Source organism: Lampetra fluviatilis, chromosome 68 (genome assembly GCF_964198595.1).
Source record: "Lampetra fluviatilis chromosome 68, kcLamFluv1.1, whole genome shotgun sequence".
NCBI classification, from domain to species: Eukaryota; Metazoa; Chordata; class Hyperoartia; order Petromyzontiformes; family Petromyzontidae; genus Lampetra; species Lampetra fluviatilis.
In genome coordinates this window covers 6,060,371-6,078,400 of record NC_136342.1, presented here as the reverse complement: position 1 = coordinate 6,078,400, position 18,030 = coordinate 6,060,371, and the positions used below count along the sequence as shown (strand labels likewise).

Sequence of the window (18,030 nt, the reverse complement as noted above, 5' to 3'; positions counted from 1 at the left end):
AGAGCCCCTTTATAACATATGCTACAGGCCCCACACTAGCTTAATCCGGCTCTGCTAGCTGCAGTGACTGTAGCATTTTATTGGAATAAAGAGCGTTCCAGACAGCCGCATAAGCGCATCAGGAAGTCGTCTTTGTTCCATGGCCAGCCAAATGCCGCTGCTGCGAGGATGGCCAGGGTAGTCAAAACTAAAAACTATAAAAAAATGTATTTTTTATTTTACCAGGCAAGGCCCACTGAGCAGCTATATAGCTCTCTTTTCAGAAGCGACCAGGCTATCACATGATAGCTCAACGAAGTGGCTTATCATCATGTGGAAATTTATAGCACAAAATACTCTAAACACGTGATGTTTCTAAATGTGGAGGGAAAACCCGGAGGACCCGGAGAAAAATCCACGTGACCACAGGAAGGCAGACAGCAACAGCAGGCGTCGTCAGGGTCGGGATTGATCCCACGACCTCCTGCATACCAGGCGAGGGAGTTAACAGCTCCTAGCCACCGTTGGCGTGGTGATGGTTTCAGGTACACTGAGATTCAGCGCCTGGCTCCAGCTCCACCCAGATGAGGTTGAGTGGGAGAGGGGCAGCAGAGCTGTTGATGTGTGGGAGCCACCAGAGCAGTGATTCACCGATACGGAGATGAAACCACACCCCGAGAGAATTGGTGATAAAGAGATAGACAACATATGTGGGTGACCAGCTGGAGACGAGATACGGATTAGCAGAGGTGGGACAAAGTCATTGTTATGCAAGTCCAAGTCGAGTCGCAAGTCATCAAATTCATGACTCGAGTCTGACTCGAGTCCAAGTCACATGACTCGAGTCCACATCTCATAGGTGGGACAAAGTCATTGTTATGCAAGTCCAAGTCGAGTCGCAAGTCATCAAATTCATGACTCGAGTCTGACTCGAGTCCAAGTCACATGACTCGAGTCCACACCTCTGCGGATTAGTGGTCACATGTACGCGTGTGCTTCTACGTTAAACTTCTTTCGTACCGTCCGTAGCCAACCATGCTAATCGGAGGTGCGAGGGAAGGACAACAAACTATGGGTTGTGTGAGTCTATGGGTCTCTGTGTGAGTCTGTGGGTCTCTGTGTGACTCTATGTATGTGTAGTGTCAACGATTCAGAAACAGAGTTTCTAGAAGGCACCTTCTATATTAACAACTTCCACGGTCTCGTCCACACATTCTCCACAGTAGCTTAGCCTAGCCCAGGGGTGTCCAAACTTTTTGCAAAGAGGGCAAAATTTGATAAAGTGCAGATGCCCGGGGGCCAATAGTTCCTTCTGGCATTTTTTTTACCACAAAAGTTACATGAAAATACACACTGTTATAAAACAATTGTCATTGTCACAATGACCTTTATTTTTCAAATGACAATGTAACTAAATATAAGCCACTCAGGCAGATGTGAACAACTCTAAAACACAATTCTGCCTTTCATTCAGTCAGATAACATTGAACAAACTGTATAGAATACATTAAATTTCCATGAGTTACATATCTTTGCCTCATGAACATTTTAAACAGGAGGTATAAGTAATGCAAAGTGGTCTGTTATCATTAAACTTTAAAACAAGTGAATTTTTCCCTTGTTTTTTACAAGATCTTTCAGAAAGCAATAGTTTGTGTCACATCTACAGGTACATAACATGAACAGTTATAGCCAAATCTTATTCAAGAGTTTAATAAAACAAGTACCATAAGTCCCAGTGTATTAATGTGCTTTAGGCTTTTCACTGTTAATAGTGACAGATGTTACCGTTCAGAACACTCAATTTAAGATTGATCAAGGAACAGATAACTTGCTGACACTAATGAGAAGGGTGATACTGAGATCTAGATTTCAGTAAAGAGACCAGGTCTGGCTTGAGGGCAGTGGTTGAGATGCGTAAAATGTCACGCAAGTGGGAGTCACTCATCCTTGACCTCAATCGGTTCTTGTTTAAGTTCATGACTGAGAATGTTTGCTCACACAAATATGTGGAGCCGAATAAGCTCAGCATTTTCTTAGCAAATGACCGCATTTATGGAAACCTGCTTTTGTCCAGCTGCCGGCAATAGTCAACAAGATAACTCATCGTCACACTGCAGCTCAATGAGCTCCAGCTGCAGCTGTGGAGGAGCATCATCAGGGTCCACAGAGAAGGGAGAAGAGAAAAGCAACGTCCTTTTCAATAACTGCGAAGTCCCGAAAGCGTTTGTTAAATGCCACAGAAAGAGATGCGGTAGCTGTTGCATAACTCTTCATTTGCGCACTGATGTTGTCCTGTGGGAAACTGTCAATGACCTCTTTCAAAGCTGGGAAGTGCGCGGTGCAGGGCTCTGTTTGGGACAAGTGTCTTTGGAAAAGTTGCAGTTTGGTTCCAAACGTGAGCGTATAGCTGGCTCACCACTGCATCTTTTCCTTGAAGATTAACATTCAGCGCATTCAGATGCTTCGTTATGTCAACCAAAAAAGCCAGATTTGCCAGCCATACAGGATCGGACAGTTCTTCCATTGGTTGTCCCTTCTCACCCAAAAAATGTCCAATTTCCTCTTTAAGAGAGAAAAATCGCTGCAGTGCGGACCCCCGACTTAGCCACCGCACATCGTTGTGATATATTACGTCACCGTATTCAGCCTGGATGTCACGCAAGAACTGCTGAAACTGTCGGTGGTATAGAGCTTTAGAGCGAATAGAATTGATTGCCTTTGCCACTGGTTTCATAACATCGTCAAATTTGAGATGTTTGGCGCAGAGAGCCTGCTGGTGAATGATAAAGTGAAGTTTAATAGCGTTACCTGCTGCTTCGCTGACTTTATTGCAGATCAGTGTGGACAATCCACTTCGCTCACCAGCCAAGGCAGACACACCATCGGTAATGATCCTAGAAACTTTACTCCATATCATCAACAGCTTTACAAACAGAAACGAATAAATCTATTCCTCTGGTTTGCCCCTTAAGGCTTTTGAGGTCAAGCAGCTCCTCTGTCACGTTCATGTTGTCATCAACTCCTCTTAAAAAAATAGGTAGTTGTGCAGTGTCAAATCCATCGGTGCTTTCGTCTCAGGCTAATGAGAAATAATCAAAAGCCACTCCCCTACCCCCCAGTTGTCTCTGAATATCTGACGATATGTTCGTGGCACGGATGCAGAGCCAGATAGCATTAGAATGGTGCTGCAACCATGTGGTGAAAGGAGGAATTACATCTTTAAAGTTTTATGATTTATTTATTCTGACAGAGCTAGCGAGCCATAAATAACACATTATAAGACCGAAGCTGCGGGCCGTATTAAATCTGACCGTGGGCCGTGATTGGCCCGCGGGCCGGACTTTGGACATGCCTGGCCTAGCCTGTACACAACACTGACGGCGCTGACTGAGATAGTCAACTACTATCTTTGTAGTGGGATATCTAGCGGAGACGATCAGCGATGATGGCGACGAGACGACATCAACGACGAGACGAGTCCACTCCCAGAACCGGCAGCCTTGAGCTCCCACTCTCAGCTCCCTCTATGCTACCAGTATGGCCTGGCTCCGCCCTGCTGCCAGCGCCTCAATTCTCGAACCCACTTGCAGGTTCCAGGGGACTCCAGATGGGGTCCTCCGTGATCGTTACCCTAGTTTCTCCTCTCTGCCAACACACCGTGCACACCCTCGCCGGCGTGTGTACTGTCTATCCACCACAGTTTCCGCTGCTGTCCACCAGCTGGCGCTATTACATATGTGTAATGACATGATGACACCTGCTGGTTAGAAAAGGGAAGCACGGGTACAGGCACCGCTAAAACAACATCCAAGGGAGAGGTATCTGGGCCAAAGGTAATGGGCAGGGCTGGCCAGGATACTCCGGGAACCCGCTCGAAGGTTCCACAATAGGGCGTGGCCAGAGGCAGAGCCTAGCCGGGCTTGTGGTGATATAAGAAGTGGCAGAGGAGGACTCAGGGGTTCGTGTGTGGAGTCTTGGGTCCAGAATGCATGGCTGCTCGCCGTCATCTCTCTCCGTCGTCCGGCCACGTGGAAGATCTCCTGCGGCTTCCATCACCATTCCCGGCACGCCGCCAGCCAGCGGCGTGAATGAGTGCGGACGGTGGAACCACGCCGAGTGATCGGCCGTGTGTGTGTAACCCGTAGAGACGCTAACATCCAGTGTTGTACTCAGTGAGAGATAGGGTTGTCCTGTGTTGTGCCCGTATATGACTAAAATAAGTACCCTCTACACGAGGTGTCGCGGAAGTCGCTCATTACATGTGTATGTTCAACTTCTTTTGCACCGTACATAGCCAACCGCGCTAATCGGAGGTGCTGTGGAAAGACAACACACTATGGGTCTTTGTGTGAGTCTATGTGCCTCTGTGTGGGAATCTACAGACGTATTTACATTGAACTTCTTTCGCAACGTGGTAATCGGAGGCACAGAGGAAAGAACAATCAAGTATGGGTCTCTGTGTGAGTCTATGGGTCTCTCTATGTATGTGTGTACATTGAACTTCTTTCGCACAGTACGTAGCCAACCGCAATAACCGGAGGGGCGGGGGAAGGACGACAGCAGACATGATCATTCCAGGCTGCGCAATTGTTTTTATTGTGATGCTCATTTACCCACAAAATAATTTTTATTTTAGGAGAATCCTGCCAAGTTTTCACAGTAGGGGAGTAAAGTAGCCACGTGTAATCCCAATTGTAATTCCGGGGGGGGGACCCAAATAGAACAAGGGGAGGACACGCAACAAACTACACGGAGAAAGGCACCTGCGTATGTAACCTAGACCCTTCTTCCTGTGAGGCGCAAGGGTGACCACTGCGCCACCCTGCAGACCCGGCAATACCTACATATGGTTTAACTTGGCCTGGTGGCAAGCGCTAATTCTATCATTATAGCAGCGATTGGAAATATAAAAATTACAGCAGTCCCTCAGTTCACGTTTTTTTTATACATTCCACGAACAAAAACTAAGTTAACCGAAATAAATGTTAATCGAGTACTGTACATGAATGACGTTGGCTGAGGGCATGGCTCAGCCCCACTTATGGGTGCTCGGATTGGCTGAAATAGGCGCCACTGCGTGCATAACATAAACATGGTACCGTTAGTCAACATGTTAAGGTCAGTCTAGACCATGGGGGTCCCTATGGGAGGCGAAACATTCACCACAAAAAAACGTTAACCGACAGTCACCGTTAACCGAGGGACTATTGCATATAAAATGACAGTAGCTTCCAGCAGAAACGAATACAAAGCCACGTTAATACATTAACGCTCTCTTACGTGTGCACCAGCACGTGGATTAAAACATTTACAGCGTTCGTTGCAATATATCTCACTTAACTTGGCCTAAAGAAAGACGTGGCAATACAGTATATTAAGAAAACAGCGTTCACTACCACTGGCAGTATTGATATGTTAGGAACGTTAGTCCGAGTTCAGTAATTGGGCTCTCAAGCGAAGGCAGCCTTAGATGAAAATAACAAGTCTAAAAAGAATCGATGTGAATCTTAGGCTAAGGAACCCTTAGAAGGCCATTGGGAAACCAAAGATAAAATATGCCTGAATTCAAATTAAAGGGCACCACAGTGCAAGTTAAGGGAAGGCAAAGTTCAGGGTTCACAGGTAAATGGCGCTTAAGGCCGGGTTAGAAAAATTAAAGGAATGCCTTAGGCCATGTTAAGGCTCAATAAACAAGTTAAAGAAAGACCTGAGCCAGGTAAAGGGATCGTTGGGTAGCTATGGTGTTCTCACCTTGACGAGAAAACAACCTAGAACCTAATTCGTAGACAAGGGGACGATCGTGGAAAAATCAGGACAGGTGGCATCCCTAACTCAGGCTGAGGTGAAAAGACCTATAAACAAGTGAAGGGATTGTACGGATGTATGCTGAACGTCGTTTGTACTGTACGTAGCCAACCATGCTAATCTGAAGTGTGGCGGGGGAAGGATAACAAACTAAACACAAAAAGCAGTTCTAAAGATATGAGTTTTTCAATCTAGATGATGATTTAAAAGTGCATAGCTCCAGTGGCTTCCTAATATCAAAAGAGCGTTCCAGACGGCCGCGGAATCGCATCTGAAAGAGCTGCGCATTGACGTGACCATCTTTGTTTGATGGTTAGTCGGACAAGGAATTCATAATCGAAGTTAAGAAGGGCTGTCTGGCCTAAATGTCCCTTAGTCTGAGGGGAAGCCATGAGCTGAAGATAAACCGTGCAAACATCCTGGACGTAACATCACATTCTTCAACGTGCTAATCACCGCAGCCCAACTACTTTCGTCTTACAAAGTTTTCACGTTCCTAGCCCATTAGAAGCCATGATGGCCATATAAAGGCCTCAGCTCTAATGATTAACACAGGGCAGCCTATGAGCAGGGCCCGAGAGACCCTGCCCCAGCCCTCCCCCATTGCCTGGACACCAGCTCCACACAGCAGGTTAGGGGATCTAGGCATGCAAGGACACGTGCTCGGTCTAAAAGAAAACGCAATGGGGCACAGCCCTGCAAATTGCATTCTCACACCGCTTCAGGCACAAGGACCTCCACTGGAGGCATTTGGCCTACTCTTCCATACCAGCCAGACAAACTGAATCCCACGTAAAAAGACCTGCTGGTGGACTGTAGTGACCCATTTACACTGCTGGGTGCACAGAGGTGGTGGGGGAGGTCGGGATCTGAGAACAATTTTTAAAACATTATTTTAATTTTACCAGGTAAGGTCCCACTGAGCTGCTATGTCGTATCTCTTTTTCAGAAGTGACCCTGGCTATCACAAATAATAGCTCAACGAAGTGGCTTATCATCATCATCGTGTGGAAATGTATAGCAGCCAAACACTTTACACGTGTATTTCTAAAGGTGGCGGGAAAAACTGGCGGACCCGGAAAAAAATCCACGCGACCATGGGGAGAGAGAAAGATGAAAACTCCGAATATACAGCAGGCATCAGGGTCGGGATAAAATCCACAACTTCCTGTGTACACTGCGGCCTATACTTAAATTTTTTAAGGCATTTTAAAGAAGCAAATAAGGTGAACTTTCGAGTTAATATCCAAGCAGTTTTTCTACTAATGAGAACAGAAAATTCCAGTTTTCTTATGGGATATGTGAATCATATACGTGAAATAAACACGTGACAAAATCCATCTAATCACAGTGTTGTTGAAAAATAAATCAAATAATCCGCGTGAATATCGGGGGAACATATCAACGCATCACCTGGAATCTGGTTCTTCTATGGTGGGACAATCGTTTTATCATTCATGAAATCATGAGCACCGACTTGGTGATGTCATGGATCATGGGAAGAATGAAATTTGTGAAAAAATGTGCAGATTACAGGGTAAGCACGGCACGTGACGACGAACTTAATCTCTATTGTTGCTTCTGTAATCCGTGGTACACCACGGCAGTGGAAAACACTTCGCGGGCTGCAGAGCCGCGATCTGTGGAAGTGGACGGGGGATAATTCAGAGCTGCAGGGAAATCTGTGACGGCGAAGTCGTTCCCGAACTTTATCATTTTGGTGTTGTATCCGCGGACTGGCTTTAACTGACGTGACTCGTTAAGCGGAAGAAGAAAAAAATTCCATTTCTTTTTCGAAGACTTCGAAATCAAAGTCTAAAAGTGTTTTACTCGAAATCCAAACATTTATCGAGAATTACTTTAGTCGCGGGTCACGTGCGGCGCTTCGTGTAATCCACTGATTACTTGAGTCACGAGTCACTGGAACCCAAAACATTTCATGGACTCATGGACATCGTGCAGTTCTTCCCTCCCATAATCCGTGGCACACCATGGAGGCACAGACAATTTCGTTGCACAATATATAAGCCTGACATCGGCGGTGTTCTGCGAATTTCAGGATCTGCGATGATGCGGCACACCCTCTGCCCCCTCCCCCACAAGATCAATGCAGATTGTTGAAATTCTGTCGTATTATCATAATACTTGTTATATCATCGTTATTGTATTATCATAATCATTGTTGTTGTATTATCATCATCATCGTTGTTGTATTATCATCATCATTGTTGTTGTATTATCATCATCATTGGTCTTTAGGCGATGGAGGTCAATGGACGGCTCAGCTGGGGCGTCGCGGTGTCACGTAGGCACGTGTTCCATTCGGCACTCAGCGCGCGATGAATCTCGCCAAAGTCGGGACGCTGGGCGGCGTCGCGCACCCAGCAGCGCAGCATCAGTGCCCGGACGCGTTCAGGGCAAGCCTCCGGCTCTGGCAGAAACACCTAGGGGGGGGGGTGGGGGATTGGTGAAAGGATCACACGACGCAGATGTCAATGCAAGAATAAAGGCACGGGCGTCAGTGTCGTCATCATCGAATGGACTCAGTCGATAAAATCCACAGACCGATCAATGCCTGTATTCTTAGTCCAAGTCAGAATCAAAATGACAGGAGTCTCTCCTGTAAAGGTGACCGGTTGGCGGTTTTTGCGGTTAACGTTTTCGCCTCACGTTAAAATGTTGACTAACGGTACAGTGTTTGCGCTATGCACGCGGAAGCACCAAATTTTGGCCAATCTGGGTCTGCCCCGAGACCTGTCAGTGAGCCTTCGACACTTCACGTGGCCTCAAATTGCACCTAGCACCGTGGTGACGTCACTGTCACTAATGGCGAATGGCGGGTATTGGTGTGTGTGACGTAGGAATGTTGTTGTTAGCGCGATGCACTATAAACCTGGTGACCCGAGTCGATTCCCGCTCACGGCCAACACCAGTGGCGATTATCTGAGCCAGTTCTGGGCCTCCTCCAGGTCGAATCAGCCTCAAGTGAGTATCGAGTGAGGTGTTAAGTAAACATCACCACTAGGGAGACAAAGGTGGTCGGGTGTGGTCCTGACCACCGACCGCCTCATGTGCCGTGCCAGCCTTCATAGGTGTTACTCCCTAAAATAACTTGCCCCAACAGTCTATTATGTCTATACGGGGGATGTTTGTCTTTGTGTGTGAGTTTCTGTGAGGTCTCGGGAAAGGAGAAACCCCGCAGGTCAGATAACATCATGGGGTTGGCAAGGTGGGGGTTGCACCCTGCTGGGGATGCTGTGCGTCAAATATTGGGGGAAATAGTCACCCGTTGTTCGTGGCCGACTGATTTTCAATCTGTTGATGAAGTGCGAAGAGTAATCTGGAGCCTGAGACCAGATAAAGGGCCACTCCAAAATCAATTGTGTGGTTGTGCCACGCGGTTGTGCCACGTGGTTGCACTGTGTGGTTGTGCCACATGTTTGCTCTACGTGGTTGTGCCACGTGGTTGCTCTGCGTGGTTGTGCTGCGTGGTTGTGCTGCGTGGTTGTGCCACATGGTTGCATCGTGTGGTTGCTCCGCACGGTTGCGGCCGTGTCCGTCACCTGTTTTCCCTGGTTGCGAAAGAATTCCCCGGCGTTCTCAACCACCTGCTCGTCCGTCATGCCGCAGTATGGCTGCGTGCGGCACAGCGTGAACACCTCCCACAGCGTCACGCCAAACGCCCACACATCGCTCGCACCGGTGAACTTGCCCTGCAGCGTGGCGACATCACGGGGGCAGGAGCAGGGAGAGGCGCAGAGAAGAAACAAAAATATGATGATGATGCCAGTTACCCAGGAAAGTTTCCCGGTGGTGGTGATGATGATGGCAGTGGTGGTGATAAAGCTGCTGATGGTGGTGATTGTGATGATGGTGGTGGTGAAACAACAATAATGATGGTGGTCATGGTGATTATGTATGCATGTTTAACTTATTTTGCACCATACGTAACCAACTGTATGTTGAACTTCTTTTGCAACATACATAGCCAATTATATGTATGTTGAACTTATTTTGCACTATACGTAGCCAACTGTATGTGTATTGAACTTATTTTTCAACGTACTTAGCCAATTATATGTGTGTTGAACTTCTTTCACATCGAACATAGCCAACTATGTGTGTTGAACTTCTTTCACACCATACGTAGCCAACTGTATGTATGTTGAACGTCTTTCACATCGTACATAGCCAACCGTGCTAATCGGAAGTGCGGGGGTAGGACAACAAACTATACACAAAAGCTGTTCTAAGGAAATGAGTTTTCAATTTAAATGACGATTTCAAAGTGCATAGCTCCAGGAGCTTCCGAATATCGGAAAGGAAAAGTATTCCAGATGGCCGCAAAAGCGCATCTGAAACTGCACGATGCAGTTACCACCGTCTTTGTTCGATGGCTGAGCCAAAAGCCACTGTTGCTACTGCGAGGAAGGCCGGAGTTTGCGTGATGTTGGTTTATGCTCCTTGATGAGATCGGCGAGGTATCGTGGCTGAGCCAAGTTACAGAGACTTTCTTGCCTTCCACACAGACGCTCTTTGCAGCCCGCTTCAAGGACAAGATTTGAGTCTCGTGTCTATATTGACAACAGGATCGTGTTCTATCCCGGCCGTGACTAAATGGTCAATCACTTCCCGGAGTCCCCCTGTCGAGCTTTGCCAGAAGGACTGAATGCTGTCCGCACATCTCAAGTTGGAGCAGCTCGCCTCACTTCAAAATCAAAAAAATAAAATTGGCCCCTTTGTCACGGCAAGTTCCTGCCGAGAACTATAAACAAGATGTGACGAGAGGTCAAAGAGTGCGCTGGTGGAGCCCTCCCTCCTTCCTTCGCAAGGCGAGGAGCCGCACCGACGCTCGTCGGTTGCTGCCCAGTCTCGCAAGGGCGTCTGAGCAAGCAAAGTGTGGTGGACGCAGGCGCCACGTGTGGTACCAGGTGGAGATCAGCGGTGCCGAGTCGAATTCCATCCTTCTTTCTTGCTTTGCCGGTGATTAAAACTTTGGCATTGGCTCTCGCAGTGGGCCCGCCTGCATGGTCTGGTGAATACTACTTAAACTACTAAACAATTTTTATTTACCAGGTAAGGCCCACTGAGCTATAGAGCTCTTTTTTCAGAAGCGACCTGCCCTTCACAACCGAGACCTTAACTAAGTAGGCTTTATATCATCATCAGCATGTGATACATTTTCAGCAGCAGCCAAATATTATAAACGCATGGTGATGTCAATTCTAAACGTGGAGGGAATAACCGGAGGACCCAGAGAAAAATCCACGCGGCCACAGGGAGAAAGACACGCAAACTCCAAATGTACAGCAGGCAGCATTTGGGTCGGAATGGAGCCCACGACCTCCTCCATACCAGGCAAGGTAGTTAACATCTCCCCACAGCGGAGTCACCCTGAGGTGGTAGGCAGGCTGCTGCTCCTCACCGTCTCGAAGGCCGATATGGTTATGTGCTTCAGGGAGGACATTCAAAGTTATCCATGAAGCGCTTTCCTTTGTCCCTCCCATCGTCCACTGCTGCCCGTCGGAGAGCCAGGAGAAAGGGACGCGCATTCAGTGGCTGGTCCATCAGAGTATCGCCTCAATGCTGCTGGGGTCAGCTTGGAGAACACTCGCATTGACTTTTAATTTGGGATGCTTCTATTACGTGTTTATTATGCATTGTATTATACTTTTGGTTCATTACAATGTGATGTCGTTTTTTTTGTAAATAAACATTATTATTGTTGTTTACATTGTGTCAGTCACTTCATTCAGTCCTGTAAAGCATGTTGTATTGCATTGTTCGCACCAATTGTGCTATGTAGGTAAAGTTTGACTGATTGGTGTACTGAGTTGGAGGCCTCAGCAAAGGCCACGCAGCACATGCAGAGTCGCTGCTACTGGGCTTCTCTGGTGTTGGCCACGATGATCCTTGAGGGTGGCGATCTGAGATGACGTGCCATGGCCTGGCCGAAAGCCCACTTGCTCGCTCATCAGCTGCTTTTACCTGCTCCGTCTCCTTCAGGATTCTATCCACAGTCACTTTCTTCGGCATGCAACTCTATAGGGATTATCCAGCAGTTGGTTTCGCTGACACAGTCTTCGTTTGGCAGCAAAAACAGTCCCAGACCACACCGAAATTGAACAATTTGAACAATTAAAATGTGCATTTTTTTGTTTATTGAGGGACCGTGCGTCTTGGTGTGGTCTGGGGCTGTTTTTGCTGCCAAACGAATATGATCTGCGTCACTGAAACCAGCTGCCGTATGATCCCACACGGTCCCTCAATAAAAAAAATTGTACATTAGTTGTGCTTATTTTTTCAAGTTTAGTGTACATTCAATAAAAAACATTTTTTACATTAAAATTGTTCAATTTTAATGTACAATTTTTGTTTAGACACTGTGTGTTGTCTTGGTGTGGTCTGGGACTTTTTGCTGTCGTTTTACTGCCTTTCCAAACCTTGGGAATTGATTATTTAATTTGAACTTAAACACTTTATTTATTTATTTATTAAAGGAACACGACAGTGGCTAAGAGATGTCATCTTCCTCGCCTGGTATGCAGGTGGTCGGGGGTTCGATCCCAACCCTGACGACGCCCGCTGTATATTTGGAGTTTGCCTGCCGTTCTCTCCCGGTGGTCACGTGATTTTTGTCTCTGGGTCCTCTGGTTTTTCCCTCCACATTTAGAATCGACATCACGTGTTTAGAGTATCTGGCTGGTATAAATATGCACGTGATGATGATAAGCCACTTCGTTGAGCTATCAGTTGCTTGCCAGGTCGCTTCTGAAAAAAATCTACACGGTAGCTCAGTGGGCCTCACCTGGTAAAATAAAAAAAGGTTTTCTTTTCAGACTTCTGGCCAATCTCAAGCTCCTCGCAGAGGTTGTCAACTTGCCGCTGAATGGTTACATTAGCACGGTTGGCCAGGTACGGTGAAAAAGAGGTTCCACATATGGACGTTCGTGTATAGTGACAGGAGGACAATGCATTTAAGAATGGATGAGGCTAGGAATCGGTGACTCCCCTCTCTCTGTCTTTAATCAACAGGATGCTCTCCCAGGCACTCTCATTTTGACCCTCTCTCACCTTCTCCATCTCACCTCAATCTCCATGTCACGCTCTCTCTCACCCTCACTCTGACCCTCTCTCTCACCAGCAAGACGCTCTCCCAGGTACACTCACCCTCTCTCTCACGCTCTCTCTCACCCTCTCACCAGCAGGATGCTCTCCCAGGCGAGCCAGCGGATGGGCAGCACGGCACGGCCCTGCACGCGGTAGTAGTCACCCTGGTAGAGGTTGCGGCTCATGCCGAAGTCGGCGATGCGCACGCTCAGCGTGCCGGCGGCGGTGCCCACGAGGCAGTTGCGCGTGGCGAGGTCTCGGTGCACGTAGCCCAGGGTGGCCAGGTGACGCATGCCGGATGCCACCTGCACCGCCACCCACAGCAGCCGCTCCATGCTGCCACCACGGGAGAGACGCACGGGGGGGGGGGGGATGGGCGGCGGCAAAGGAGTCATGGTGGTGTGATGATAGGGACAGCTGCGTATGTGTGTGTGTTGAACTTGTTTTGCACCGTGCATAGCCAACCGTGCTAAAACGAAGGTGCAGTGTTCAATATATGGGCAGTGTTGAGGCATATGGGCAATGATGAGTCTATGGTCAGTGTTGAGTCTATGGACAGTGTTGAGTCTATGGGTAGCGTTGAGTCTATGGGCAGTGTTGAGTCTATGGGCAATGTTGAGTCTATGGGTAGTGTTGAGTCTATGGGCAGTGTTGAGTCTATGGCCAATGTTAAGTCTATGGTCAGTGTTGAGTCTATGGGCAGTGTTGAGTCTATGGGTAGCGTTGAGTCTATGGGCAGCGTTGAGTCTATGGGCAGTGTTGAGTCTATAGGTAGTGTTGAGTCTATAGGTAGTGTTGAGTCTATGGGCAGTGTTGAGTCTATGGCCAATGTTAAGTCTATGGGCAGTGTTGAGTCTATGGGCAGTCATCTTCTTGGTTCTTTCGGTAAAGTCACGTAGAAGGGAAGTAATAAAATAATAAAAATAAAACATAATGAAATGAAATAATTCTCACGACATTTCGGCTACAACGCAAGCAGCCGCCTTCAGGTGAAGAATGAGACACTACCAAGCTAGGAGCTTATATATAAACTGGGTTGGAGGTGGAAGAGCGCCTTAACAACAAGAATGTGCATATGAAGAGGAATTTAGCATATTCATGGAAAATGCGTAGGAGGTGGGCGGGGGGGGGGGTTTCAAAGTCATATTATGCCCATGCATTATGCAGGATCAGCAGCACCAAGGGGGGGTGCAGGGAGTAGCATTAACAAAGGAAAGGAATGTTAATGATATGTAGCTGCAGTTACTAAACAACCACGTAGAAAACTAAAGTATAAACTACATAAAAAACTAAAGTATAAACTGCATAGCACCATCAGTATACTTACTATACTCTACAATAAGCTAAGTTACTAACAGCAAGTAATACATTACAATTCTACGTCGTAAAAATTATATAATATGCTTCCATCTAAACTTTATTCTCTTACATCACACGAGCATAAACCGTACTATATACTGCCATAGATAAACCCAACATTAAATTATATACTGTATTATTATAAACCACCCTTTTTGGATGTCCTAATCAAAAGGAGACCTGATGGTTCAATGAGCCACTCTGTCTACAGGAAAGCCACTCATACGGATGCTTATCTAAAACCGGATTCCCACCACCATCCATCCCAGAAGAATTCCCTCATCAAGACTCTATATCATAGAGCCCAATGCATCTCCGACCATGAACACATTTCCAGTGAACTCAAACACGTACGCCAAGCTCTTAAGGCTAATGGTTACTCCGACTACACAATCCGCAAAGCCATCACTCCAACCATCAAGAAGGATCCTGTTGAGGAGCCTTTCAAGACCATCACCTTACCCTACATTGCTGGGGTCACAAAAAAGATCTCCAAAATCCTGATTAAACACAAGATCCAGGTCCGATTCAACACAGTACATAAAATCCGTGATCTGGTACCGTCTGTAAAAGATGTGGTTCCAGACATACAGTACCCTGGTGTCTACAAACTAAGTTGCCTCTGTGGTAGCAGTTACATTGGGGAAACCAAACGACATGTCTCGGACCGCATCCGTGAACATAAAGCTGACCTGAAACACGGTAGGACAAACACCTCAGCCGTGGCAGATCACTGTTACAACTCAGTGGGCTCACATGACATTGACTTCTCCAAGACAGAGGTTCTCTGTAAGCCATCTGGCTATCATGAGAGATTCGTTCATGAGGCGATCCACATATACAAACACAGAGACAATTTTAACCGAGAAGATGGATTCTGGCTTAGCAATCATTGGAAGGACGTAATAAACCATTTCGATACACATTAGGGTGGGTAGAATAATACATAGTGTTATGTTGAAATGTATAAGGTATAGGGTGGTTTATAGTAATACAGTATATAATTTAATGTTGGGTTTATCTATGGCAGTATATAGTACGGTATATGCTCGTGTGATGTAAGAGAATAAAGTTTAGATGGAAGCATATTATATAATTTTTACGACGTAGAACTGTAATGTATTACTTGCTGTTAGTAACTTAGCTTATTGTAGAGTATAGTAAGTATACTGATGGTGCTATGCAGTTTATACTTTAGTTTTTAATGCAGTTTATACTTTAGTTTTCTACGTGGTTGTTTAGTAACTGCAGCTACATATCATTAACATTCGTTTCCTTTGTTAATGCTACTCCCTGCACCCCCCCTTGGTGCTGCTGATCCTGCATAATGCATGGGCATAATGACTTTGAAACCCCCCCGCCCACCTCCTACGCATTTTCCATGAATATGCTAAATTCCTCTTCATATGCACATTCTTGTTGTTAAGGCGCTCTTCCACCTCCAACCCAGTTTATATATAAGCTCCTAGCTTGGTAGTGTCTCATTCTTCACCTGAAGACGGCTGCTTGCGTTGTAGCCGAAACGTCGTGAGAATTATTTCATTTTATTATGTTTTATTTTTATTATTTTATTACTTCCCTTCTACGTGACTTTACCGAAAGAACCAAGAAGATGAATCCCTGCAGTCACGAAAGCTTTAAATCGAAATCTATGGGCAGTGTTAAGTCTATGGGCAGAATTGAGTCTATGGGTAGTGTTGAGTCTCTTGGTAGTCTATGCGTATTGTGTATGTATGTTGAACTTCTTTAGCACCGTACGTAGCCAACCGCGCGAATCTGAGGTGCAGGTAAAGCACAACAAACTTGAACAAGCAGCAGTTCTAAAGACATTAGTTTGTCAATCTAAACGACGTAAAAGTGCATAGCTCCATCACTCATCCATCCACAGCGCAGAGTCACCGAAGGACCGTTGCCCCAAACGAGTGACCTCTCGCGACGGCATTTGCATGAAGCGCTCTCGCTGCTACACACCGGCCACTTGCGGGGGTGACCACGGGGGTGACCATGGAGGTGACCATGGAGGTGACCACGGGGGTGACCATGGGGGTGACCACGAGGGTGACCACGAGGGTGACCACGAGGGTGATCACGAGGGTGACCACGGGGGTGATGGTAAGGAGAGTTGCTGTGGTGTTGTGATTATTGGTTACAGGTGTGATGGTGGTGTGATGTTAGGGAGAGGTGTGATGGTGTGAGCGATGGACGGAGTCATCCGGCGGCGGAATTAGAATTGCGTCATGCGCGTTCAATGCGCCACGCATCATACCAGATCAGGGGCGCCATGGAGGGGGTCGCGGGGATCCCGTTGGGTTGTGGGCTGCCCGGCTCCGCCAGCCGGTGGCGGGAGAGGAACTGGTTGAGGTCTCCCCCTTCCATGTAGTCGGTGATCATGCAGAGTGGCGGCACGTCCAGGCAAGCGCCGATCAGCCGCATCACGTTGGGGTCGCACATTCGAGACATGATCTTCACCTCCTTGAGAAAGTCGCTCCTGTGGTATCGTCGCCATCATCGTCGTCGTCATCGCTCGCACAAATACACAATGGCAACAACTGTCGCCGTTCGCCACGAAGTGGCGGCGACCTCACCACGGCGCGTGTGCCAAGCTAGGTGCAGTTTGAGGCCATCACGTGACGTGTCAATGGCTCACTGCTGCTGGCAGGAGGTCACGGTCATGGGTTGACTGACTGAGACGAGTGGCCAAAGCACCACCTGTGCCCCCTACCGTGCCAAATTGCTGTGTTTTAGCCACCCATCACTCCACTCGTTGTTGTGAGCACCGCTCCTCTGCCCTCCACTCTTGCTGGAGGGCGACTGCCTCCAACTGCCCGGTAGCAACGTCCTTCACAAGCCTCTTTCACAGGGGCCAATCTTGACACCACTTGTAACATTCAATGGCAAATCCACGCAGCTCCACATCCTTCTGTACCGCATCAGCTCCATCTCTTCTGGAGTTCGTGCTGCGCCCGTTTAATTCCCTCTATGTGGCCAAACAAAAGCTGCTTGGACATGCGGTGGCCAGGCTCTGGACTACATGATCCAGCCAACGTGGCCTCGCCTGCCGGAAGCGCTCACTGACACACACTCTCACTCACTCTCTCAAACACTCGCACATACTCGCTCACGCTTAATCACAAGCTCACGCACTCAATCTCTCACGCACAAAGGGCAAAGGCCCGCTGCACAGCCTAAAGAGACTTTTGGGGCAAGTGCTGTTAGCGAGCAGCGCCTATGCATTGAAGAGGCTTTGTTGGGTTAGATTGTAAAGAGATAAATGTGTCGTTAAACTTGCCACCAAACGACACAGCCCATTAGTAAGGTTTATCATGTAAACAAAACGTGCCAATTCGTTACTTACTTCAGCACTAATCGGTTGTGTGTTGGTAGAGTATACCCACTACTACATTTACAATTATAGCATAGTGTATAGTGTAGTGTATAGTGCAGTATACTAGTACAGCACTAACTGGTTATGTGTTGGAGAGTAAACCCCACTACATTTTCAATTCGAATATGAATTCCTGCAGTCACGAAAGTGTTGAGTCAAAATTTACAATTGGAGTTACCGCGACGTTTCGCCGGTAATTATTACAACAACAACCAGCCTCGCCAGGCGACAGCTAGAGCACCGACAGTTAGGGTAAAAGTATTTGATCCCCTGCTGATTTTGTACGTTTGCCCACTTACAAAGAAATGATCAGTCTATAATTTTAATGGTAGGTTAATTTGAACAGTGAGAGACAGAATAACAACAACAAAATCCAGAAAAACGCATGT

At 47.1% G+C, this 18,030-nt stretch overlaps 1 protein-coding gene across 9 annotated transcripts in view; it reads right to left on the bottom strand.

The window, feature by feature from the left end:
* Nucleotides 1-4,535: 4,535 nt before the first annotated feature.
* LOC144952477 (discoidin domain-containing receptor 2-like) overlaps nucleotides 4,536-18,030 on the bottom strand; it is a 122,830-nt gene continuing 109,335 nt past the window's right edge. For all 9 annotated transcript variants that reach the window (XM_078882894.1, XM_078882895.1, XM_078882897.1 and 6 more), the window contains 4 exons: nucleotides 16,523-16,744; nucleotides 12,990-13,233; nucleotides 9,351-9,500; nucleotides 4,536-8,231 (listed from right to left, as the gene is read on the bottom strand). In XM_078882894.1, the coding sequence (XP_078739020.1) occupies nucleotides 8,043-8,231; nucleotides 9,351-9,500; nucleotides 12,990-13,233; nucleotides 16,523-16,744 (805 nt within the window). In that variant the 3' untranslated portion in view covers nucleotides 4,536-8,042. The remainder of the gene's footprint in view (nucleotides 8,232-9,350; nucleotides 9,501-12,989; nucleotides 13,234-16,522; nucleotides 16,745-18,030) is intronic.